At 51.4% G+C, this 26,350-nt stretch overlaps 1 protein-coding gene across 1 annotated transcript; it reads left to right on the top strand.

The window, feature by feature from the left end:
- The first annotated feature begins 393 nt into the window (after nucleotides 1-393).
- On the top strand, nucleotides 394-9,466 carry Rhod (ras homolog family member D). The gene is made up of 5 exons (XM_027944638.2): nucleotides 394-565; nucleotides 4,659-4,746; nucleotides 5,498-5,607; nucleotides 8,320-8,454; nucleotides 8,938-9,466. The coding sequence occupies exons 1-5, from the start codon at nucleotides 434-436 to the stop codon at nucleotides 9,103-9,105; spliced, it is 633 nt and encodes a 210-aa protein (XP_027800439.1). The 5' UTR covers nucleotides 394-433; the 3' UTR covers nucleotides 9,106-9,466.
- The last annotated feature ends 16,884 nt before the right edge of the window (nucleotides 9,467-26,350 follow it).

Raw genomic sequence — 26,350 nt, 5'->3', positions numbered from 1 at the left:
TGCTGTGCTCGGTGTCATTCATTCGTTCATGCGGCAAAGGTCACCGCTCGCTCAGAGCCACTTCCCTCCCTGGTGAGGCCGGCCAGGCGCCTCGTTCCCTGTCCGCACCCCAGCCCCTCTAGGGGGCCCAGCTACTCGTCTCCTCCCCTTCAAGACCAGGGTGCCCTCCCGAGGACCCAGGGCTCCTGTGACCCAGAGCCCGCACCCAGCAGATGCTCAATCGTGCTTCCCGAGCGGTTGAAAGGGACTCGGCCCGAGCGCCCGAGCCCGCCCCGCATCCCGGCGGGGGCGTCTCACCTGGGCCTGGCCGCCCGCTCGGGCCGCCGCCCCCGGGCCGCCCGGTCGCACTTCCTCCCGCCGCCCCGCCCCTTCCACATTCCTGCCCCGCCGGGCCTGCCCCGCGCCCGCCGCCGCAGCCCGCGCCCGCCCGGGGATGAGGGCGGCCCAGGCCGAGGGCGAGGACCCGCCGCCCGGCGCGCGGTCGGTCAAGGTGGTCCTGGTGGGCGACGGCGGCTGCGGGAAGACGTCGCTGCTGATGGTCTTCGCCGCTGGGGCCTTCCCGGAGGTGAGTGCCCGCGCTCCGCGACCCAGCGCGCCCTGTCTGTGCAGGGGTGCACGCGGCCCTGGCAGGGTGTGGGGTCAAGGGCAGAGTTCTTCTCAGTCTGCCCTGGGGAGTGGAGTTCCCAGAGATGTCATATATAACGTCGGGCAAATGGCACCTACCCGGGAGGCGTGACCCAGAGACTGAGTTGGACCCCCTGAGTACATCCCAAGGGAGCCCTTTGGCACATCTAGGCTGAGAGACCGAGGTCTTTGGCAGGATTCAAATCGTGTCTTCTGTCTTCGCCACTTACAGCTGTGTGCCCTTCCCCTTCTCTGTGCCTGATTCCTTAACTGGAATAGGAATAATGAAAGTGACCACCTGAGTTAATAGAGGAGTCTGTTACCAGAGGTCAAGTGCTTAGCTCTGAGCCTGCGCGCAAGAAGGACTCTCTGAAAACTGGCAGATGTCCTTCTTGGGAAACATCATTTCTTCTCTGGCCCTTGTCCATGCAGTGCTCATCCCCTGGCTACACCTCAGAGGAGAAGAGCAGGCCAACTCTGGAGTCAGACAGCTGGGTTGGCACCTGGGCTCTCCTCTAAGGAACCCCAGTGCCCCTGAGTAACTTGCTTAGCCTTTCTGGGCCTCAGTTTTGCCCCATGGGCCACAGCGACCTGGTAGGTCATGAGGTAGAGGAAGGTAAGGCCACCGGACATCTCAACGTGACACCTGGCGCATCCTGGCTGCCCTGGGCCTGTTGACTGTTAGTCCTTCTCTGACTTTCTTATTGACTGGCTGTCCAGATGGACTCCCCAGGCACCAAGGGCCAGGCCAGGGGCAGGGGTTGGGCCCAGGAAGGAGTGAGAGCCCAAGGAGCCCATGGGTGGTGTCCAGCCTCCCCACTCCTGGGTTGTACAGGCCTCTGATGGTGGAAGCAGGAGAGGCCGGGCCTGCAAACAGCACGGGGCCTTTCTTTCCACCGTGGTAACATCCAGCCATTCATTTTGTGGTTTGCGGAGCTGAATGACATCACTTTCTTTGGCTAGTTGCAGATTTTTTTAGGTTGGGGGTGGGTTTCTAGGCCCCCCAGATAATGCCCATGGGAACCCAACCATTATGATGGCATGCTGGAGAGATGCCACAGGGGGCCCAGGGGAGGGCATCTACAAGACTGGGGTGTGGAAGGGCGGCCCCTCTCCACTGATGTCCTGGATCGGTCATCCTAGGTGGTGAGATCGTGGCAATTTCTGAGCTTTACAACATGGAAATGCACACTTTACATTCCATGGACCGTTTTGGAGGACATGCTGGGGCAGCCAGGGGAGAGGTGGGCATGCTCATCACCAAGAGATGGACTCTCTTTGTCTGGTTTCCCTGGCACTTTAAAAGCACCTTCTATTAAAGAACCACAAGATTCAAGAACCGGAAAGTCTTTTACAGATGGGAAAATAGGCCAGGGAGGCAGCCTTGCCTAGAGGCCACAGCCCTGCTGTGGTGGTGCTGGTCCAGCCCAGGCTGACCAGCCCCAATGCCTTGCCCACTGGACTCAGCCTCCTCTTTCAGGCAACCCTGGAAGCCTAGGGAGCCAGCAGTAGGAAGGATGGGGTCCCATCTCCCAGGCTTCCTCCCCTAAACAAAGGCTGGAGAGCAGACTGGGGGTTTGAAGACTCCACAATGACTCATCAGCTGGGGTCCAACCTCAGGTACAGGGCAGATGAAAGCAAGGTGGACAGAGCTCCTGGGGCAGGGAGGGATCCAGGGCTGGGTGACAGCCCCTGCCCAGTTCTGGCTGGAATTTGGGAACACAACCATTTCCACAGGGCCAATGCCCAAAGGCCCCAAAATGTCAACAAGAGGCAGCAGGACCCAGTTCTGCTTGCTCAGTTCACTGAGCCCTTCTGGTCTAGCCCCCATAGGCATCCTTCCTGGGGAGACTCTGACACCCTCTCTTGAGCTGGGTCCCCGATTCTGTAATGATCCACTGTTGGTGTGTGAGCCCCATGAGGGCAGGCCCCGGGCTGAGTCATCTCTGTCCTGGCCCAATACAGGCCTAGCCCTGCCTTCCTGACTGAGTATAGCTCAGCAGATAAGATTAGGTACTTATTTGTCCCATGGACAGAGGGTGACCCTCCCTGGGGGTCAAAGAACACAATAAAAAGTATAGAGTGTCTCCGGGGCCACATTCCAGAGTAAGGGGAAGGGCAGTGACAATTCAAGTCATAGGGGCGGCCTGATCACTTTCCTGCACACTCCGGGCATCAGGAGTTGGAGTTAGTGATTTCAGGAGAGGCAGGTGCTGGGGACAGAATCTGGGCTCTAGATCCAGGGGGACTTGGCTCTGTAACTGCCCAGCTGTCTAGCATATCACCTGGGCCAAATCACTACCCTCCTGGGGCCTCTCTGGAGAATGGGAGAGCAAAGATTGTACTGCTCTCCAAGGTCACGAGGATCAAGGATGGTGCCAGGAAAGGCCACGAGTTTTCAAGGGCCTCAGTGAAAGGTGAGCTTCCAGATCTTCACCACTCACATCTCTGCAAGACACCGAGTGTCTCCCAGGAGCTCTGTGTCACCCAGCCTGCATTTTGGGTCAGAAGACACCTCAATATAGAGGCTGAGGAGGGATGGACAGGGGATAGGGTAGCCACTGCCTCTGGCGATCAGCTAAGTTTAGTAAGCTTTTGTTCTGGGGCTTTTCCTGCCAGTCCATCCCCCTACCACATCATAAGGTGACACTCTTCCCCTTTAATCCTTGACAGAGCTGGCCTAAGGCCACAAATGTTAGGTGCCAGAGCCAGACCCTAAGCCAAGCCTAGCTGATCCCAGCACCAATGATCCTACCTACATTACCAGGTCACACTGTCTCCCAACAGGCAAAGGACCTTAGGCAGGTGGGGGGTGGGCAGATGGCTGGGCCCCTATTACTCTCAGTTGGTAGAGAGAATGACAAGAGTGACAGATCCAAGGCCTTCTTCCCCAGCTGCCCACTCTTGAGTGACCCCCGCCATCCTCTGTGGCCTCCCAGGTGTCCTGGAGTCAGTACTGTCCTGCTACTATGGTGCTGCTCCTCCCAACCGGCCAAGGCCTGTCTGTCTCAGATGGCCAGCAAGTGGGCTAGCCAGTAAATAGGCCACAAAAGTCCTCCTGAGTCACAGGCGGGTGGGGGCCCCACCTGGCATGGGATGGGAAGAGAACAGAGAACACACACTGTGGCCCTACCAACCAACCTGAGCAAGTCATCGAGGCCCAAGATGCAGACAGTATAGAATGCCCCCAGGGCAGGAGGGCCTAATAGTGACACAGTGGAGTCCCCAGGCCCCCCCCTCTGTTTGCCCAGACCCCCCCACCCAACCCCAAGGCCCATCTAGCAAGACCTCCCTCTTCACTCCTGCATTTTCATCTGTGGACAGAACCTGTCCTCTTTCACATGTGTGTGACCTCTGTGGAGAAGCAGCGAGCTCACACAGGGCAGGGCATGGAGGGGCCTCTGTCCTGGATGACAGGCTCTAGAGATGCCCCAGGGAGGGGATCAGGAAAGGCAACCCCGGGAAGGGGCATTTGACATGGGTCTTGTTTGAATTTCAAGAGCTTGAGAGGCAAAGGAGGGACCCCTGGGCAGACTGAGTCTTGTTTGTGGCATGCTCCTTTGTGTCTATAACTGGACCTTGAGAAGGTCCTCGTGTGATGAACGAATCCATGAAGGAACAAGGAACAGATGTAGATGTCATTCCAGGAGGAGGGGACAGCATGAATGAAGGCTCAGAAATGGGAGGACCCTGTCCAGGAGGACAAAGAAAACGCCAGTAACTGGCATGTACAGGGTGCCAATTCTGTGCAAGGGGCTGCAAGGGTCTGTACCCCCAGTATCTTGTTGACTCCTGAGAGCAATGCTCCTTGGCAGGGATTTGAATCTTTTATAAAGGAGGTAAACAGGGCCAGGGACGGAGGAGGTCTTAGCCACACGGCTCTAGGCCTCCCCTCCAGGCAGGCCACCTGGGAGCCTTCCCAGAAACAAGGACACTGTCTGGGGAGGGGACAGTGCTGCATTCCTGGGTGCTGGCCAGCCCCCACCCCTCCTAGAAGATTCCTCACCTCCCCTTCCCCCTTCCTCCTTCCTTAGAGCTACACCCCCACAGTGTTTGAGCGGTATGCCGTCAGTCTGCAAGTGAAGGGCAAACCTGTTCGCCTCCAAATCTGGGATACAGCAGGTGGGTGTTTGGGGCTTGGTGGGGGCAGGGTGCAAGAGGGACTTCTGTGGGCCCAGATGCCTGGGACAAAGCCCTGTCCCTTTCTTCTAATCCTGGGAAGCCAGCCAGCCTCCAAGGAACAGGTGTGGGCTAGGATTGGGGGCCCCCAGGAACTTGATCCCTCCTGGCTTCTGCACCTGTCTGCGGCCTCCATCCCAGGGAAGCCCCTGAGTCCTGGAGACAAATAGGAGTCCAGAGCTCTGGGCTCTCAAGGCGTGGACTGGTCCTGGCCTCCCAGGCTTTCCACCCTGGCTTTAGCTTCCCTGAGACCCACCTGATCCTGATCTTGGCCTCTGGCCTCACCCATACAGGGGTGAACTCAAAGCTAAACTGAAGGCATCCGAGTTTTCCTCTTGCCTTGGATGAGCTAAGGTGTCTTTGTGGGGTCCCACCTGTCCCTTCCTCCTCAGCCCCCAAGCCCAGGCAAAGCAGGCTCCCGAATGGCAGTGGGCCTCAGCTGCTCAGTCTCCCACAGGCTGGCTCTACCTAGCCTCTGCCCCTGCTGCAGGGCCACCTGGCAAATGCTCTTCCCAGGCCAGGGCTGGCACATCCTTAAGGCAGGCCAGGTAAGCACCACCCCAGGGGGATACTCACATAAGGCACAAAACTAGGCCCTCCAGAGCCCCTACCTGCTGGGATGGCCTCCCTATCCAGGAGGTGCCAACAGCAGGCAAGAGACCTGGAAGGAGTGACCCCCCACAATTCTGCCCAGGACAAGATGACTATGACCGCCTACGGCCCCTCTTCTACCCTGATGCCAGTGTCCTGCTGCTCTGCTTTGATGTCACCAGCCCAAACAGCTTCGACAACGTCTTTAACCGGGTAGGTACTGGGTAGTGGGGAGGCTCCATAATAACCATAGCCCAGGCCACGGCATCCCCACCCTTGACCCAGCTGACCATCAGAGATTGGCAGACCCTAGTTGATACTGAGTCTGGTGCCCTGGGTATATATGTGGGCACACTGAGGCCCAGAAGTGGGCAGGGACTGGCCCAGCGTCTTCCAGGGATATAGAGGCAGAATCTGCTCTGACTCCCAGCCCAGCGCTTGTTGCCTGTCCCCACTGCAGACTCAGAAGCTGGCTCTTTCCACTATGACTGTGAGAATGCTGGGGGACACAGAGGAACTATCTCCCCAGCTGTGCCTGCCCAAGGTGGCATGAACCATGAAGTCAGATTCCAGCCACTCTCAGCAGCTCCTCCCAATGTCTCCACCGCTGGCTGCCAGGCCTCCCAGGATGCCCCAACTCATGTAACGTTCCCGAGGCTGCCCTTAGATGTCTAGGATGCAGTCCCTTGAGATCCTCTACCCAGCCTGGCACAGTCCCTCACCCACCACTGCCAGGGCCTCTGTGCAGTGGCCTATTCCAAGATTCCTCGGGGCACAGCCAGTGACAGCATGAGTGATAACAAGGATGGGGACAGCAACATTTACTAGAACTTACTATATACCAGGCACTGTCCTGGGTGCTCATATGTGTCTATTTGCTCATCTAATCCCCCTAACAATATTTCAGAGTAGCTACTATTATTGTTCCCAGGCAAGTCACTTATCCAAAGATACCCATCTATTAAAGTGTCACCTCTAGGATTGGAACCCAGGCAGCCCTTCACCTGCATTCATTCAAAACCATTTATTAAGCACATCTCTGTGCTAGGTGCCATTCTGGGCTCTGGTGGCGGGGGTACAGGGGTATCTGGGTAAGGGAGGAGAGAGGAGGGTGGACTGAAGCTGTGGGAGGCAGACCATGGAATCGGCTGATGAACTGGTCATGGGGGTGAGGGGGAAGTTAGGACCAGAGCAACGGGAAAGTGGCAACTGCCGTTTCCCAGCAGGAGAAAGAGCAGGCTGGGGTGGTGGGGGTGCCCAGAGTCCTGCGCCCCCACTGTAGGCGTCAGCGTAGGTCTGCAGAGGCGGGAGTCTGCAGTTCCTCTGGAGGGCAGGCTGGGCACTTAGGAGCTGCCAGGGACTGGGGAGGACCTGGGAGCCAGAGAAGCTCCCGAGGAGGAGGTGGAGGAGGAGAGGCCCTGGGAACCAGGAGATAGGACCTGGGCACAGACCTGGGAGAATTCCCTGTTGGATTTAGAGGTGTCGCATTGTGCAGCATCTACCTAGGACCCTACTGAGGCCCATTTGACCCCAGGAGCTGAACAGTTTGTGCCACTTTTTCCTGAAGAGGCACACTCAGCCGCTGGGCACTCCTGGAGATGGAAGGCCCCTCCCCCGACACCGGTGCCCCAGCTGCAGCCCAGGCTAAAATAACTCAGCCCTCATGGCCTCCCATTCCACAGAGCAGTGACAGAGATAGGAGCTGTCTCCAAGGGGTGACAGTTGAGACAGACAGGTGCTGCAACCATTTTGTAAGCTGATTTATCTTATTTAATTTTGTAGGTTATTTTTGGGTTTTGGTGCTGAGGATTGAACCCAGGGGCACCTTACCACTGAGCCACATCCCCAGCTTTTTTTTTGTGGGGTGAGGTACTAGGGATTGAACTCAGGGGCACTCAACCACTGAGCCACATCCTCAGCCCTATTTTGTATTTTTTTAATATTTATTTTTTAGTTGTGGTTGGACACAATGCCTTTATTTTTATGTGGTGCTGAGGATCGAACCGCATGTGCTAGGTGAGCACTCGACCACTGAGCCACATCCCCAGCCCGCTTATTTTGTATTTTATTTAGAGACAGGGTCTCAGTTGCTTAGCACCTCACTTTTGCTGAGGCTGGCTTTGAATTCCCGATCCTCCTGCTTCAGCCTCTAGAGCCGCTGGGATTGCAGGTGTGTGCCACCACACCTGGCTCTCAGCCCTTTTTATTTGAGACATGGTCTCACCAAGTTGCTGAGGGTCTTGCTAAATTGCCCAGGCTGGCTTCAAATTTGCAATTCTCCTGCCTCAGCCTCAGGAGGCACTGGTGTTACAGGCATGCACCACCATGCCCAGCTGAAATGATTTATTTTTAAGCAAATACATACTTGGCCCAATTTAGGAGGTGGTCATGAGCTCCCTTACCTTTCAGAGAGACAGGATTGGGGGAGGGGAGAACAGGGCTGTGGGCCCCACCCCCTGAGGCTCAAATCCTACCATTTCCAGTTGTATGACCAAGGCCAAGTTTACATAGCCCCTCCCTGCCTCCATGACCACATCTGTACAATGGGCTTATTACAGAATATGCTGCTAGGGCCCTGGGGTTAATGCATTCACACACATAAGTTCTTAGATCAGCCTGGTCCTGAGAGTTTGCTCCCTGCATACTGGCCATTCTGCCCATTCTGCTCGTGGTTGTTGGAGTCCAGCCAGGGCAGCAAGAGCATGGCCCACTGGGAGGGCAGAACTGTTTTTTTTTTTTTTAAAGAGAGAACGAGAGAGAGATTTTTTTTTTTTAATATTAGTTTTCTGCGGACACAACATCTTTGTATGTGGTGCTGAGGATCGAACCTGGGCCGCACGCATGCCAGGCGAGCGCGCTACCGCTTGAGCCACATCCCCAGCCCAGAACTTCTGTTGACTCAAACTCCCCCCTACTCTGCTGCAGTGGTACCCGGAGGTGACTCACTTCTGCAAAGGAGTGCCCATCATCGTTGTGGGCTGCAAGACTGACCTGCGCAAGGACAAGGCTCTGGTGAATAAGCTGCGGAAAACGGGGTCAGAGCCTGTGACCTACCACAGGGTAGGAAGCCCAGCCTGGGTCTAAGGGGACTGGGACAGGACACCTCTGGGCACCTCTCCCCAATGCCTGGTGTGGAGCACACTTAGGGGTCTTGCAGGCTGCCAGGAGTCAGGAACTGCCGGTACTTGGAAATGCTACCTAGACAGCTTCCAAGAGGCTCCTGGAGAAGGAAGAAGGTGGGAAAGAGCAAATCAGAGTTACCCCTCCCGCCCACTGCACAGAGGCCCACAGAGGAAGTCTGCTCTCTGCTGCATGCCTGGCTGAGCCAGAAGTTAATTGGTTGCCGTCCTGAGAGGCAGAGACCCAGATAGGGGCACAATGAAGTGCAGAACAGCACTTGGTCAAGCCAGGGTGCGGGAGCCAAGGGAGCCCTAGAAAACCCCACCAGGATGGCTGGGAGGGCTGCAGGGAGGCGGGAGGCGGGAGGTGAGGCCCAGCCAGCGCCCCCAGCTTACGGCAGCCCCGCCCACCTCTCCCTGTCAGGGCCTGGAGATGGCGAGGTCCGTGGGTGCAGTGGTGTACCTTGAGTGCTCTGCTCGGCTGGATGAAAACGTCCACGCGGTCTTCCAGGAGGCAGCTGAGGTGGCTCTCAGCAGCCCAAGTCGCAACTTCTGGCGGCGGATTACCCAGAATTTTTGCGTGGTGATCTGACCAGCATGGGACTCTCACTGCCCCCTGACTGTCACACCAGCTTGGGAAGGAATTGCGTGCTAACCTGCAGAATTGGTTGGTCTGGACCTGTCCCCAGGCTGGGCCTGCTGAACTGCACCTCCACGGATGGACACCACCCCAGAGCCTGGGGACACTGAACTGAGAAAGCACGGTTCCCAGGGAGGGCCCAATCCTAGCCTGACATCTGGAGCCTGGCCTGGTGCCACCTCTTATGTCTGCTCCTGAGGCTATACCTGCAGGACCTGGCATTCTTAGACCCATGAAGCCAGAACCCACACTCTGCCCCTGCCCCTACCCCCTCCCCTTCCCCCTACTAGTTCCAGTGGTAAGTGTAACAATTAAAATGACATCACTTGTCATTTGTGTCCTGCCTCTTGTTGCAAGCACCTTTACAAGTGGACCGAGGTAGGTAAGAGCTCACCCCATGTAGACACCATGATCAGACCTCTTGGATTAGACCTCTTGGATTCATTAATTGGTTGCCGTCTTGAGAGGCAGAGACCTAGATAGGGGCACAATGAAGTGCAGAACAGCGCTTGGTCAAGCCAGGGTGCGGGAGCCAAGGGAGCCCTAGAAAACCCCACCAGGATGGCTGGGAGGGCTGGCTTTATCACTTTCAGGACCTTGGGGAAAGTTCTTCTGGGTCTCAGTCTCCCCATCTTTAAAGTGGGACCAATCAGAGACCAACATATATAAAAAGCAGGGAACTGGGTGCAATAGTGCCCACCTGTAATCCCAGCAACTCGAGAGACTAGGGCAGGAGGATCGCAAGTTCGAGACCAACAGGGACAACTTAGCAAGACCCTGTTTAAAAACTAAAAAGGGCTGAGAATGCAGTTCAGTGGTAGAACATTCCTGGGTTCGATCCCCAATACCTTAAAAAAAAAAAAAAAAATACACATTCTTACTTTGTTTATCTAGTGTCTCAGACTCCTCCAGACAGACAACCAATAGGACACACACACAAAGGGATCTACTTTAAAGAATTGGCTAATGCTGATGTGATTGTGGGGACGGGCAAGTCTGTTAACTTTAGGGCAGGCTGGAAATTCAGGTGAGTCGATGTTGCAGTCTTTTTTTGGCCCCCCTCAATACTGGGGATTGAGCCCAGGGATGCTCTACCACTGAGCCACATCACCAAATCTTATTTTGAGACAGCATCTCACTAAGTTGCTGAGGCTGGCCTAGAACTTGCAACCCTCCTGCTGCAGCCTTCCAAGTTGCTGATTCCAGGCGAGTGCCATTGTGCCCACTGGGGCTACAGTCTTGATTGTGAATTCTGCAGAGCAGCAGGCTGGACACTTAGGCAGGGTTTCTGAGTTGCTGACTTGTGGCAGAATTCCTTCCAGGAAACCTTTTATCTAAAGGTCTTCAAATGATTGGACAGGGCCCACTCACACTGTGGTGGAGGGTCATCTGCTTTAGTTGAAGTCTTTGATTTAAATGTAAATCACATCTAAAAAATATTGCCATGTATGGTGGTATATGTCCGTAGTCCAAGCTATACAGGAGGTTGAGGCAGGAAGATTGCAAGTTCAAGGCCAGCCTCAGCAACTTAGTGAGGCAACTTTATGAGACCCTGTCTCAAAAATATAAAAAAGGTCTGGGGATGTGGTTTAGCACCCCTGAGTTCAATCCCCAGTACCCAAAAAAAACCCATCATAGCCAGAGCTATAGGCACACTGGTAGAGAGCTTGCCTTGTTTACGCGAGACCTTGAGCTCCATCCTTAGCACCACAAAAGTAAAAAATAATAATAATAGGAAAATATCGATCAAGGGCTCCAGGAACCCACATTTTAGGAAATTAAAGAACCTCCCGAGCTAGGCTGAGCTCCCTAGGTTGATAGAGAACAAGAACATTCTGGTGTAGTCATACATGGGAGAGAGCATGAAGTTGAAAATAGAAGCCAGAAATAATTGCTTTCTATTCCTGAATGGCCTAGACTAAAAATCCAAAGTGGACTATGTCATTCAGGAGGGGTTTCCATGTAGACCCCAACACCATTCACTTGCTGCAAGCCTGCCCAGTAACCTGAGCTGTGGTGCAAGTGGTTCTTCATCTGAAGCGGGATGTTAGTGGCTGCCTGTCATTAAGTAACCTGTGTATTGTCTCAAACAAAATGGTCTAGTTTAGCCAGACATGGTGGTGCATGCCTGTAATCGCAACCACTGGGAAGGCCAAGGCAGGAGGATTGCAAGTTCAAGACCAGTCTCAGCAATTTAGCAAGACCCTATCTCAAAAAAATAAAAAGGGCTAGGGATGTAGCTCAGTAGTAGAACACTAAACATGCATGAGACCTTGGGTTTGATTCCTAGTACTGGGGCAGGGGATGGGAATAAAATGGTCCAGTTCAAGTTCGGGGAATAATGTGATGTTCCAGGTTTACCCCAGCTTAGGGCTCAGTAATGTTAGAGAATTCACATTTGGTTTTGGTCAGATAGGGTTTTACCAAGAGCTCTGATTAGCCAGGCATGTGACTCACACCTGTAATCCCAGCAACTTTGGAAACTAAAGCAGGAGGATCACAAGTTCAAAGCCAGCCTCAGCAACTTAGCAAGGCCCTGTCTCAAAATGAAAAATAAAAAGGGCTGGGGATGTGGCTCAGTGGTTAAGCACCCCTGTGTTCAATCCCTAGTTCAAAAAAAATCAGATTAGGTTCACATTACAGTTTTTAAAAATTCATATTTCCATCCAGAGCACCTGGGGATAGAATGGATTCATGTAACCCTGGCTATTATTTCCTGGTGTGGTTGGGATGAATCCCTCAAGCATGAGACTCATTCATTCAGGCCAGAAATGAAGCTGTGCCACTCACCTTGAGGCTCAGGCAGATGAATGGACATTATGGGGACAGCTCAGACCACATTCCAGTCGAAGCACCTCTGGGTCTCTCTTCAACTATGATTCCCCACCCCCACAAGCCTCTATGGATTCTAAGTGTTATACAGGAGAGCAGTTCATGGGCTGGACCTTCTTACAGAATTGGTTTTGTGTGTGTGTGTGTGTGTGTGTGTGGTGTTAGGAGCACTCTACCACTGAGCTACCACCCCAGCCCTTTTTATGTTTTATTTAGAGACAAGTCCTCACCAAACTGCTGAGGCTGTCTTCAAATTTGCAGTCCTCTTGCCTCAATCCCAAATTGCTGGGATTATAGGCATGCGCTCAGTTTAGAATCAGTTTTATGAGTTCACATTTACTTTACACCTAACCAAGTGCCAGGTGCTGTGCTTGGACACTGTCCATGGAGGATCTCATTTAATGCCCATGGGCCCAGTGAGCTAGATCATATATAACACCAAGGGCAAAGCAGCTCAGAGAACATGATAACCTGCTCCTGACTTCAGCCCTGGGATTTAAGCCAAGGACTGTCCAACACGGAATCCAGGCTGTGTACTCCTACCCTCGACCCCCCCCAGCCCTAGATCCCACCATGTACAGATGCTTCCTGATGCCAAGGAGCTCACAGTTTGGGAAGACAAGAAAGCCCAGGACTGTCCTCCAGGGATGGGAGAGCCCAGCCTCGCTCACCCCCACCCCCAAACTCTGTCACCACCACAGCTACTCTGGACACTGTGGTCACCAGCTACGAAGACCGGGTTGTCTGCCCCAGATACCAACCACTTTGCAAAGTCAGCTAGCCGGGTCACAGGAGCCCAGAAGAAGGGACAGGGACTGGAATTTATTGGGTCCCCACCAAATGCCAGGCCTGTGACTGATGAGGTGCCTTGTTTAGCCCAGTTCAGAGCAGAAGACCACAAGGACAAGGGAGAGTGACCCATGAAGGGTCTTGTGGGTAGAGATAAGGCTGTGCGCCACTGAGGCTCTGCTGCACCTCACTGAGGAAACATGCCAAGAGGTCAAGGTCAGGATGGGATGGCTCTCTAGTTCTCCATGGACAAAGGGGAAGCAGGCAGGCCTCAGAGAGCCAGAGGATCCAAAGGCATGCAGAGGCAGGGCCACTTCACAGGCTGGGAGGGAAGTGAGCTGCCTTTCACTTGAAATGCTTCCTTTCATTTGAAATGGTTCTTTTGTCTCCCAACAGAAGATAAAGATATTGTGCCTGAGAAACTGCTGTGACTCCATTTTTGAGAAACCAGCCTCTACCTCAGAGCAAAGCCTGTCCAAGGAAGGGGGAGTGACCCTTGTCCTTGGCAAAACCCACAGAGCACTCCTAAGCACATACCCACCCTTCTGAGTTGTTTGCCTTCAGATAACAGGAGAGATCTGCTGCGCCAGGTGTCCCTGACTCAGTTAGGCTAGATGAGGACCCATGGCAACCCCCAATCAGCATGAGACAGGGAAAATACCTGAGATGCCAGATGACCCCCCAGTTGTTTATGGTGGTTGATAACATGTTGGGAAACCATGTAGTTCAGCACGTACTCCCCTTGTGGCCTAAACCAATCAGATCAAAGGAATCCCCTCTTGTACTAACCAATCACCCCTACCTAACTTGTCCCCACCAGTGAATGTGCTAATCAATGTTAAGAGTTGTTGTTGGATTTTCCCGCAGTGTGTATTGATTTGCTGTGTGACGTGACGCATAGAGTATCCCCCCAAAACCTATAAAATCTCACTGGAGAAAGGACTAGGACTCACTCCCTGGGATCACTGTGTTGGGAACGGTTGTGAGTCCAGGCTCGAGTTTGCTATAAAGACTCTTGTGTGATTGCATCGGATTCAGCTCCTGGAGGTCTATTGGGATCCCACAAATCTGGCATTACAGTGCCCAACTACAACTAAAAAATAAATAATTAAAAAAATACACGTGATCAACGAAGGAATGTACGAACAAGAGCTGCAGACCAGGGCGGCACCTAGGCCCACCCCTGCCTTGCTAGGACCACCACCTGTGTTTGCCAGGCTCCAGGCTCTCGGCCTCCTCCACCCTCCTCACTACCCACAAAGCCATCTGCCAAAGCACAATCCAGTCACAAGGCTGTCCTGCATAAAAGCTCTACCTGAGAAAGAGTCCAAAGTCTCCAGCTGGGGACTTGGGCTCTCATGTGCCTGACTCCAACCCACTTCCCTCTGGGTCTTTTCCGCAGGCCATCTCAACATAGCCTGTCCCCATCCCGTCCAGCGGGCACTGACTTCCAAGGCTTTGTCTAGGCCACCTCAGTGAGCCCTTCCTCCCAGTCCCAGCCTGTGCAAACTTCCCTCCTTTAGGGAGCCTTTAGGGTCCAGCTCAGGCACCATCTTCCCCAAGAAGCCAGGGGACCTGCCGCTTCCTTGTCACTGAGCCCAGAGGCACTTGTTCTCACACCAAAGCAGGCATCCTCTACCAGGCTGGGCTTTGCCACCCATGCCGCCAGGGGAAAGGGCCTGGGCCTGGCTAGACTCCCTGAGATGCAGGGTGTCCCGGGGTATGGAGGCAAGAGCCAGGAGCCAGCTGCAGATGTCCAGACCCAAAGAACAAGACACCACAAGTCAAGACTTGGTGGCTTCTGGGCTGGGAAGCCTTGAACAAATAGGGGGACTGCAGGAAAGGTGGGGACACCCCAAATGAGGGAAGAACTTAGAGCTGGCACAGTGTCACACACCTGTGAGCCCAACAAATGGAAGGCTGAGGCAGGAGGATTGCAATTTCTAGGCCAGCCTCAGCAACTTAGTGCGGCCCCAAACAACTTAGTGAGACCCTGTCTCAAAAATAAAAATAAAAAGGACTGGGAATATGGGTCAGTGATAAAGCACCCCTGAGTTAAATGCCCAGCACCAATTTTAAAAAATACATAAGAACTTGGCCTGTCCCCAGGGGGTGAGAAATGTGGAAGAGGATCCAGTCAGGTGGCTGTTTCCCATTCCCTGGCCATCCCCCATCCTGTGCAGCCTGCCCACACAGCCATCCTTGGTGTCAGAGGAGGGCAGGGATGGGGGCAGTGGAAGCACCTCTTCCCACCCAACAATCTCCCCTTTTCAGTTCCACCCACTGGGTGGGCCGGGCCAGACAAGTGGGAGCCAAGAAGGTACAGCCCAGAGGCCAGCTGAGGCCAAAAGCCACAAACCACAGTGCCTCCACCCAGCCTTGGGTTTGTCTATTGGGAAGGCAGGGGACAGGGGTGGGGACCCCAAGCCATCTCCTCCAGGACAGGCCACTCCCTGGCATCCTCAGGGCAGAGAGGGTGGAGCCCACACCGTGAGTCATGAAGCTTTCCTCTCCCCTCTGTCCGGGAAGCACCCTGCCTAGGCCCTGCCTGGGTGCTGGGAGAAGGTGGGCCACCCTCTTTGCTCTCTCCAGCCTCCTTGCTAGGGAACAGGCTGGGGAGCAGTGAGATCCAGGACAGAGAAATAGCCACCATCCCAGCCCTACACTGAGGACTTGATCTCCAAACTAAATACATCGAATTGTGGGAAGAAGAGTATTTTCTTGGGTTCAGATCCTGGCTCTGCAAATTACCAGCTGAGCAATCTTATGAGTCACTCGTACTCTCTTATCTGTCAGTTTCCTTATCTATAAAATGAGATTGGGAGAGTAGGACAGCCCTCCTGGACTGGTTGGGAAAATTAAATGAATTAATGTGAACTGTGCTTATGCAGTCCGTGCTCACCTATGCCATGAGGATAAGTGACCTACATGGCAGGGTTGTTGCAGGGTCTGCAAACCAGGAGCACGCATGTAAGAGAGGTCCTCTCTTCCAGATCAGAGTGGAGCCTGTGAGATCTACAAAGAGGGGTTGGGGGCAGTTGTCATTGAATGAAAGACACTAAGGCCATCCACTCCCACCCTACATCTGAAACACTGTTGCTCCAGAACCCTTTGTGCCTGTTTGCCCCAGGAGCGTCACAGTTGAGTCCAGCCAGGCAATGTAGGTGCCGTCTTGCCTTCCTGCCTAATTTGATACCCACTATCCCCTCACTTTACAGATGAGGAGACTAAGGTTCAGAGAGACCAAGAAAGGGACCAAAAGCAGTGAGTGGCAGAGCAGGCTCTTGGACATGGAGAGGGAGTCCCAGCCCAGGCCCTGGCCTCATCTGCATGCTCAACCAGCAGAGGGCAGCAGGACCCAGGAAGAGGGGCCTTTCCCAGTTCCTGCCTGGGGCTGTTCAACCTCACACCACTCCCATGCCTCCACTCTCCAAGGGTCTACCCCGCCATTTACTGAACAAAACCTGAGGTCCAGAGTGGAGGAGTGACTTGACCTGCAAAATCAGAATAAGAATCATGCTGTCCTAAATCTGCAGTGGTTCTAAAAGCAGAGATCTGGGTTTGAATCCAGACCCTAGAATGAGATCAAAGAACACACTGTGTGGAAGCACTTCCCACAGGCCAAGAGGCCCCGAGCCCAAGTAACCACACTGCTGTGATTTATTGTCTGCGACACTAGGGGAGGCAGGTTGTGACTGAGGGATGCCAGCCCAGCTAGCTCCTGACCTTTTCCGGACTTTACAACACAGTGGGGCACACCTGTCATCCCAGAGGTTTGGGAGGCTGAGGCAGGAGGATCAAAGGAGTTCAAAGCCAGACTCAGCAAAATTGAGGCGCTAAGCAACTCAGTGAGACCCTGCCTCTAAATAAAATACAAAATAGGGCTGGGGATGTGGCTCAGTGGCCGAGTACCCCTGAGTTCAATCTCGGGTACACACACACACACAAAAAAAAAAAAGAATTTATAACACAGTTTGGGGGAGATGATCAAAGGAACCCCAAGGGCAGTTCTAAGAAAGCAAGGCATCTGGGGGCACTGTGGGCAGGCACCCCAGGGACCATCCCCATGTGGCCAGAACAATCCTGGAGGCGGGCAGGAGGAGGGAGGAGAAGCTGGAGGTGAGGACAGGCTGGATGGCCTGAGGAACTTCCTGGAGAACAAACCCAGGCAGAGTGCAGGGCGCAGGACAAAAGCTCCTTGGAACGCTCTTCTCCTACCAGAGGTGGCAAAGACTACCTCCACCCTGCCAAGAAGTGGTACCTCTCAGGGGCTCCATGTGCCTCAGCCCAGACAGGCCCGACAGCCCTGGCCTCTCACTCTCTCTTCACTTCCCCACCCCACCTCCTCCCCTGAGCCCTGCAGGTCCTGGAGGCCACTCCTGTAATCCCAGCCATGCAGGACACTGAGGAGGGAGGATCACAAAGTCAAGGCCAGTTGGACAACTTAGCGAGACCCTGACTCAAATGAAAAGGGCCAGGAATGTAGCTCCGTGGTACAGTACTTCCCTTGCCTTGTATGCTTCAGGCCCCGAGAGTTTAATCCACAGCACCAAAAAAAAAAAAAAAAAAATTAAATAAGAATTGCAAAATCCACACTCAACAGTTTCCGCTTACTTTCGCCAGACTTCCCCTAATGTTAACATCTACTTACAAAACTAAGAAATTAATACTATTAAACTCCAGACTTTATTTGGCTTTCACCGTTTTTTTTTTTAATAATGTCTGATTTCTGTCCCAAGATCCAATCCAGAATGCTATGTCGCATTTATATGAATATCGTCTTTAGTGGATGCATAGTATTTTATCTCATGACTAATGCTTTTTTAATCTGTTGGCTATTATACATTAATTTCCATTGTGTCTAGTTTTTCTACTATTAAAGTTATCCAAAAACAATAAATGTTTTTTAAATAGTAGTACTGCTAATCAGCAGTATATATTTACCATTTATCCCTACTATGTACATCCTCTCTCTCTCTCTCTCTCTCTCTCTCTCTCTCTCACACACACACACACACACACACACAATTTGCAGATAAGAAAGCAGAGGTTAAGAAAACTGGCTTGAGCCGGGAACAGTGGCGCATGTCTGTAATCCAATGGCTCCGGAGGCTGAGACAGGAGGATCACAAGTTCAAAGCCAGACTCAGCAACAGTGAAGTGTTAAGCAACTCAGTGAGACCCTGTCTCTAAAAAAAATACAAAATAGGCTGGGGATGTGGCTCAGTGGCCTAGTGCCCCTGAGTTCAATCCTCAGTAGGTATCAAAAAAAAAGAAAACTGGTTTGAGGTCATGTGATGGGCAGGAACAGAGCAGGGACATGGACTCAGAGCTTCCTGCTCCAGAAGTCTTACTGAAGTGACAGTCTTTTAACTGAAACCCTGTTCAGGGTTTACTTAGAATCGTTGAAGGGAAACAAAGTGCTGTGGTGCACACCTATAATCCCTGTGACTTGGGAGGTGGAGGCAGAAGGATTGCAAGTACAAGGCCAGCCTCATCAATTTAGTGAGGCCCTAAGCAACTTAGGAGACCCTCAAAATAAAAAGTAAAAATAACTGGGGATGTAGCTCTGTGGTAAAATGCCCTTGGTTCAATTCCCGGTACCAAAAAAAAAAGAGAAAGAAAGAAAAAACTAGTTAAAGGAAGTTCAGGAATCAGTAAAGTAGGAGAAAGTTTTTGTTTGTTTGTAGTTTTATTTGGGGTTTTTGTGTTGCTTTTGTTTTCTGGTACTGGGAATTGAACTTAAGGGTGATTTACCACTGAGCTATATCCCAGCCCTTTCTATTTTACTGTAATTTTTTTGGTACTGGTGATGGAACCCAGGGACACTTTACCTCTGAGCTACATCCCCAGCCCTTTTTATTTCAAAACAGGGTCTCGCTAAATTGCTTAAATGTTCATTAACTGGCTGAGGCTGGCCTTGAACTTGTGATCCTCCTGCCTCAGCCTCCTGAATCCCTGGGATTACAGGTGTGCACCTCTTGTTTGACCTTAAAGGAAAAAGATTTTAAGAGAGGGGGAAAAAAACCTTTCCAATTTTTTCCATGACACTTTTGGCTTTAGGTACTTCCACTTATTGTCACACAGAGATCAATAAATACCGCTAACCAAGGGTGCTGGGACTGGGTTTCCTCTTTGTAGAGAGGAGAGCACTGAAACAGGTGGAATGTGGGGATAACATATCTCCCACCCCCAGGGCAAGCTCCACAGGGAATGGCTCCTGGGAATTCTGGGGCAGACCCTTCCCTTCAGTAATCTGGCTGTGAACACAAAGGCAGCCAAGATGCACAGCCTCCAGTGTCTTTTCTGCAGATCTTTTGGGCTGTGGCTTTTTGTCCCCAGACACTCCAGTTTAGTCTTTATCTCAAGTACCCCTTTTGGAGGGGACCTTTCTCTATCAGCTCATATGATGCTCCCAACAACTTATCAAGGTGGGTAGTGTGTGTGTGTGTGTGTGTGTGTGTGTGTGTGAGAGAGAGAGAGAGAGAGAGAGAGAGAGAGAGAGAGAGAGAGTAAACATAGGACCCATACATGCCAAGCACATGTCCCACTACTGAGCTGGCCCCTAACCTCCAAGACAGGTTCTTAACATAGATGTAGGATTTGAACCCAAGCAGTCTGTTCTTCCATACCCTAACCACTACACCTGCTGTTCCTTCTTCTGATCCCCCACCAGCCTTCCTCTTGTCTCCAGTCATGCTGAGTTCCCTGCAACTCTATTTCTCTGATAGCTTTAGCCCAGTGCTCCACCACCCAACAGGCTGATGAGGGTGGGCTAGGCCAGGCACAGTGGCACACACCTGTCATCCCAGCTACCCAGGAGGCTGAAGCAGGAGGATCCTAAATTTGAGGCCAGCCTTGGCAACTTATCAAGACCCTGTCTCAAAATAAAAGATAAAAATAGAACTGGAGATGTGGCTCAGGGGTAAAGTATATCAGAAAATAAAATAAATGAATGAATTAAATAAATTAAAAAGGGCTGGTGGTGTAGGCTCAGTGGTAGAATACTTGCCTAGCATGTGCAAGGCCCTGGATTCAATCCCCAATATAAATGAGATAGTAATAATAGGGGAAACTTGGATGGCAGGGTTATATAGAGATTTTTCTGTAAATCTAAACCTATACTAAAACAATAAAAAAGTTATTTATTTTATTTATTTTTGTATTTTTATTTTTATTTTATTTATTTATTTTTTGTAGTAAAATTTATTTTGTTTACTGGCTGAGGAACCTAGGGCCTTGCACATGCTAGGCAAGCCCTCTACTACTGAGCTTCACCCCCAGCTTTAAAAAGTTATTATTATTTTTTAAATTTTTGTTTGTTTGTTTTGGTACTGGAGATCAAACCCAGGGACACTCAACCACTGAGCTATATCCCCATCCCCAGTTGCTTAGGGCCTCGCTAAATTGTTGAGGCTGGCTTTGAACTTTCGATCCACCTGACTCAGTCTCCTAAACCATAATCTAGCGCCACTGCACCCAGCCAAAAAGGTTATTTTTTTAAAAAAATATTTATTTATTTATTTTAGTTTTAGGCGGACACAACATCTTTGTTTGTATGTGGTGCTGAGGATCGAACCCGGGCCGCACGCACGCCAGGCGAGCGCGCTACCACTTGAGCCACATCCCCAGCCCCCAAAAAGGTTATTTTTAAACCTTTGCCAGCAGGGCTGGGAGTACGATAGAGTGATAGAATGCTTGCCTAGCATGCATGAGGCCCCGAGTTCAATTCCCAGCTGGGAAGTCTGAGGAAGGGAAGATTAGACTTTAACTCAAGTAGTCACCAGATATCAGATATTCTTGTAGCAATCAGGTGAAATTTTTGCAATTGGCCGGGCGGGGGCGGGGGGGGCGTATAGCCTTCCATTGGTCTGTTTTCATATTAATGTTCCTATGCTGGGGCAGGCCTCCTGGGCTTCTACAGGCCCTAATAGCCGGCTGCCTCCTGAGACTTATTCCCACCTCCACAAAGCCCTGGCTGTGTGGGTCACTGGAGGGGCTTCTGTACTGGTACCCAGGTGGCCCAGCAGCTGAGAGCAGGTCCACAGAACCACAGTAAGCAACCTGTCTCTGCCTCCTTTGTGCACAGAGGCGGTCTACAAGTGCCTATGCGCTCCAGCAAGTCAGGTCTGTGGGCCCAGATCCATCACCCAGGAACCAGGGAAGACCCCCTGAGGTTTAAACAAACACCACCACTGGCAGCTGACAATAGAAATGTAAACAGCCCCTGACGTTTGCCTTTCCCTCTTGGTTCCTTTCACAGGGATTTCAGGGAAACAGAATAATTATCCCTAGTTTCAAAATAGATATGGGCAATATTTTGTCCCAGTGAGCTCAATCTGAAGCCCCAAGGAGCCTACCCCTTGGGATCTGGGCTGTGGGCAGAGCAGCAAGCAGAGTCTGTCGGAGCTCACTGGCTCCTCTTCCCACCTCCAAATCCACTATGTCAGCAGAAGAGATTACCACAGGTATTAAAAGCTTGTTAGAGCAGAGGCAGAGATTGCAGGGCTCATGTGGAGGAGGCCCTGGCACCTGCAGGGCACAGGACGTGTCCGCCTCGCAGAAGGAGCCATGATCCCCTCCACACACCTGGGACTGACCCTCCCCCTTTGCCTCTGGCTGATGTTTCGGTCTAGTCTCACAGGGCAATGGTCTGTGGTCACCTGTGCAGGGTTGGAAACGTGGGGTGGGGGTGGAGGCAAGGGAATAATTACAAGCTGATGTAGGAGGGAGGATACTGGAGAATTTTTACAACTGGGCTGAGGGTGGAGCAGGGTAAGAACCAGAGTGGGATGAGTAGGAGGTTGGACAGACTTACAGACCCATCCAGATGGGGGAGGGGGGCAGCAGATGCTCAGCCTGAAGACTGGTCAGGATCCAGGACCCAGAGAAGCAAAGGCCAAGTATCCCTCCTCCTTCCTCTGCCCCCAAAGCTGCTCCAAAATTGCTCTCTCCAGAGAGAGCCAGGTGCCCACACTGCAGAGGAGGCTGCTGGGATCAAAAGGAGAATGAAGCTGTCCACTCTCTTATGAGAAACTGGGGGATCAGTGTGGTTGGGGTCTGGGAGGAGCAGCCTTGCTGAGTCCTGCTGCCCTCTGACACCTACCCCTGGGTGAAAAGCCATGGGTGTATCCAAATGTCATCTCTGAGGGGGCTAAAGAAAAGGTACCTTAGCCCCTGGTGGGAGATCCTTTTCTAAAAGCAATTAAGAACTTCAGTTGAATAAATTTGTGACCACTGTGGAGAACCTCAAGACAAAACAAAAACTTGGGATGTTAGGTGCATTGTTTTCTCTAGAACAGCTCCCTGTGAGGAGGCACTCTCTTCCTCGGCATCACCGGAGTCCCCAAAGAGCTGGAGGTGCCCTGGACCCAGCCAGAGCTGGGAAGGCTTGGGACTTCAGGCTGGTTTGGAGAACAGTTCCTGTTTTCCTGCTCTTTGCAATCCCAGTGCTGGCTGTGCACCATACACTTGAAGTCCTCAGTCATTTCATGTGATCCTGTCTACTCCCTCAGCCACCTTTAGTGCCTGTCCCCTTCCACTGTGCTGTGCCCCCTTCTGGAGCCTAAGTAAATTTCTTCCTCACTGGAGCCTCTGAAAATTATCCTTGCCCGGCCCATCTTTCAAGTTCACCTTCCTGTGGGAGGTCCTGGGCTGTCTGCAGCACTCCCAATGCCCCTCCCACAACTCCTTTAGCTTTTTTTCTTTTTTCTTTTTCTTACAGGAAATTGAATCCAGGGCCTAGTGTATGCAAGGGGGAACACTTTACCACTGAGCTACATCCTCAGCCCTTTTTATTTTTGAAATAGGGTCTGGCTCAATTGCCCAGACTGGCCTGTGATCCTCCTGCCTCAGTCTCCCAAGTCTTTGCGATTACAGTCACGCGGCAGCATTTGTTTTATGTCACTTGTCATTCAACATACACAGCCAGAACAAAACAGGAACACAGTCTCCACCTGTTGTTAGGATTGAATCCAAGGCACTCAACCACTGAACCACATCTCCAGGCCTTTTTATTTTGAGACAGGGTCTCACTAAGTTGTTGAGGCTGGTTTTGAACTTGTGATCCTCCAGTCTTCACCTCCTAGCCCCTGGGATTACATGTTTGCACCACCTCAATGTATTTTTGACTTATGATATTTTCAACTTGCAATGAATTAATCAGATGCTACGCCATCATAAATTGAGGAGTATCTGTACTTGCATTTGAATACTTCTTTCAGGTTTGCTTCTGGGAAAATTCAAAAGTACACTCACTTGCCTACATTAAGACCAGGATCAGCTGGGCATGGTAGCAACCGTCGTAAACCTAGCAACTCAGGAGGCTGAAGCAGGAGGTAATGCATATCCAAAGCCAGCCTGGGCAATTTAGTGAGATTGTGTCTCAAAATTAAAAAAAAAAAAAAAAGAAAAGAAAGAAAGAAAAGAAAAGGCAGGGGTCGGGGTTTGAGCAAGTGATGTCCTTTCTAGAGCCTTCATGGTGGTCAATGACCAACATATTTCCATCCTGGCTCCAAACTCACCACCAGCTCCTTATCCCTGGGATCAATCTTCTTTTGCTTCCTCTTTCTCCTCCAACTCTACCCCTACTGGCTGGGCCTTCCTGGCAGTGACTCAATGTCCTCAAACTCATTTTACTCCCATGTGAGTCTGCTTAAACACAAATACTTAATGTGCCACCAATGTCCTCCTCCAACAGCTGCTTTCACAAATCCACCTCTTTCCTGGCAAACCCTCTAATCTGTCCCTGCACCCTCAGGCCACTACATGGTGACCTATTCTCATGTTACCCTTTGCAAGCATTTTTGTGCTGGACTGTGTTCAAGACCTAACTAAAGACATGGAGGAGGAAGCAAAGAGATGGCAAACCCCAGGCACCAGGAAGCTTACTCCACTGGAGGGAAACAAGATGTACGCACCAGAGATTTTAAAACACTACCCCTGAGCCACATCCCTAGCCCTTTTAGTTTTTGAGACAGGGTTTTGCTAAATTGTTGAGGCTGACCCCAAACTTGTGATCTTCCTGCCTCAGCCTCCAGAATCCCTGGGCTTACAGGCCTGGGTCACCTCGGGCTGGGCTTCCCATTCATTCTTGCCTCACTGCATTCCAACTGCCCCACCCGCAACTTTTCAAGGAAGATCATCAGTGACCTCATAGTGGTTCCACTGGGGTTATAGTGGTTCCATCTAGGGTGGCCTTCCAGCTGCTGGGTGCCCCTCAGCCCCTCCCTCATGTGACTTGGTTAGGTCACCCTGTGGATGCAGCTCTCTACCTCTGCCACTGGCACCCACCGCACTGGCCTGCGGTCTTTGGAGTACGCCAATGCCCCTTCCCACAAAGGGTCTTTCAGGTAGCTCTTCCCGCTACCTGAAATGTCCCTTTTGTCACGTGGTCTCAAGTCCACTGTCATCTCAAATAAGCGGTCTCTATTTTCCTCACAGAGATTCATCAACTAAATCATTGGTTGGCTGGGATCCCAGTAAACTAAACCAGCTCAGTGTCACCAGTCTGCTTGTCTCTGGCACTTACTATGCTCCATGAGCTTCTCTAGTTCCCCGATCTTTAGCTCATTTTACACCCAAAACTGCCTGAGAAGAGGGATCCTCATCCCCATTCCATGAGGAAAACAGACGCTTGCAAGTATTATGATTTGTGAAAGGTCATGTGTTCACTGCCTGGTGGTCTCTGGGGTCCCCACTAGACATGACACGATGCTGTCTGTCAGCAGGGATCCTTGGTGTTCCCAGCACCCCTGGCAGTACCAGCAACACAGACTCTCCAGAAACACGTGGGGCCTGGTAACTCAATGCCTAGCCCCTACAAAAGACAAAGCCTCACCCTCTTGCTGAATGTGGTAGGAGTGGTCCTTCAGCTAGGAAGCCCCCTTCCTCGCTACAGCCTCAGCTCTACTGCCTCCTGCTGCTCCAGAGCACACCAGGGACAGGAAATGCCCTTCCCCTGTATCTTCCTGGTAACCAGTAATTTCTAAGCCAGTTTAGGCATTTCTCCTCCAGGAAGCCTTCCCTGCTGTCCCCCACAGCAGACCTGGCCCCTCCCACCATTGTGCCCTCACAGTCTCCACACACCCTGTTATCATTAGACTCATTCCCTTTAGACTCATTTCAATTGGGAGACTAATTTCTTTGGTTATCTGACTTGCCCCCTAACAATGTGGCCTCATGGTGCAAACCCAGTGTCAAAACTCAGTGCCCCATACAGGCTGGTCCACTTTCTGGGGAATGAATGATGAACAAACATTTGATTTGATTGTGAGAAAATGCCATCAATTTGAAGAGCAGAAGAAAGCCCACAGGACTAGCTTTTAGAAGACATGGCTTATGCCAGGTGGATTGGCAAATACCTCCCACTCAAAGGTGGGAGGCTGAGGCAGGAGGATACCAAGTTTGAGGCCAGCCTGGGCAACTTAGTGAGATCCTGTCTCAAAATAAAATTTTGAAAAGGGCTGGGGATGTAGCTCAGAGGAAAAACATGAGTCCCTGGGTTTAACCCCTAGTACCACAAAATAAATAAAAACAAAAACACAAAACTGACATGGTTTATGGTTCTGGTTTCATTATTAAGCTAACTGCATCACCTTGTCTAAGATGCTTAACATCTCTGGGCCCAGATTGCTGTTTTTTTTTTTTTTTTTTTTTTTGGTGGTAGTGCTGAGGATTGAACCCTGTGCATGCAAGGCAAGCACTCTACCAACTAAGCTATATCCCCAGCCCCCAGATTGCTGGTTTTTAAAATGAGCAGGGTGGGATTCCACCTCTTGGGTCCCCTTCTTCCTCCGGGAGAAGTCTTTTCTGCTGTCCTTTAATAAACTTCTAATTTCTACTCTGAAAAAAAAAATAAAATAAAATGAGCAGGGTGGTTTAAATAACCACTGATCTTCAAGTTGGCTCCAAGATTCTGTGAATCAGAGCTATATCCCTTTAATAGATGAGGACCCAGAAGATACTCTTTCAGGACTGGGGATATAGTTTAGTTGGTAGAGGGCTTGCTCTGCATGCACAAGGCCCTGGGTTCAATACCCAGCACACACACACATACATACAAAAACAAAAACCCAGCAACAACAACAACAAAAAAAACCCTTTGGAAGAAGTTAATGTAGCAGCATGTATTCAATACTTCCACCAGGAAATCCTGGGGATCAAGAACATTGCTCCAGGTCCTTCTGAAGCTGGGCAAGAACTGTCTTTATTTTTTCCTTCTCCAACTTTGTCCTGCCATCATTGGCCTCCTTGGTTAATGTGAAGGTGGCATTTTCAAAGTGGTTAGTCTTTGGGGCTGGGATTGTGGCTCAGCAGTAAAGTGCTCACCTAGCACGGGCGGGACCCAGGTTTGATCCTCAGCGCCACATAAAAATAAAGGCATTGTGTTGTGTCCATCTACACCTAAAAAATAAATATTAAAAAAAGTGGTTAGTCTTTATTTTAGCTTCTCTCTCTAAACAAACCATACTCGCTTTGAGGGCTAGATCCACATCTTATATTTTAAATCTTGAGGAGTATCCAAAATAAGCAGTATCCAAACTAAGATGCCTGTGTATTAAGGGGCAACCTAAAT

The sequence above is a fragment of the Marmota flaviventris genome, chromosome 9, assembly GCF_047511675.1.
Source record: "Marmota flaviventris isolate mMarFla1 chromosome 9, mMarFla1.hap1, whole genome shotgun sequence".
Taxonomy (NCBI): domain Eukaryota; kingdom Metazoa; phylum Chordata; class Mammalia; order Rodentia; family Sciuridae; genus Marmota; species Marmota flaviventris.
Note: the sequence above shows the minus strand (reverse complement) of the source record. Positions and strands in the feature narration are given on the sequence as shown.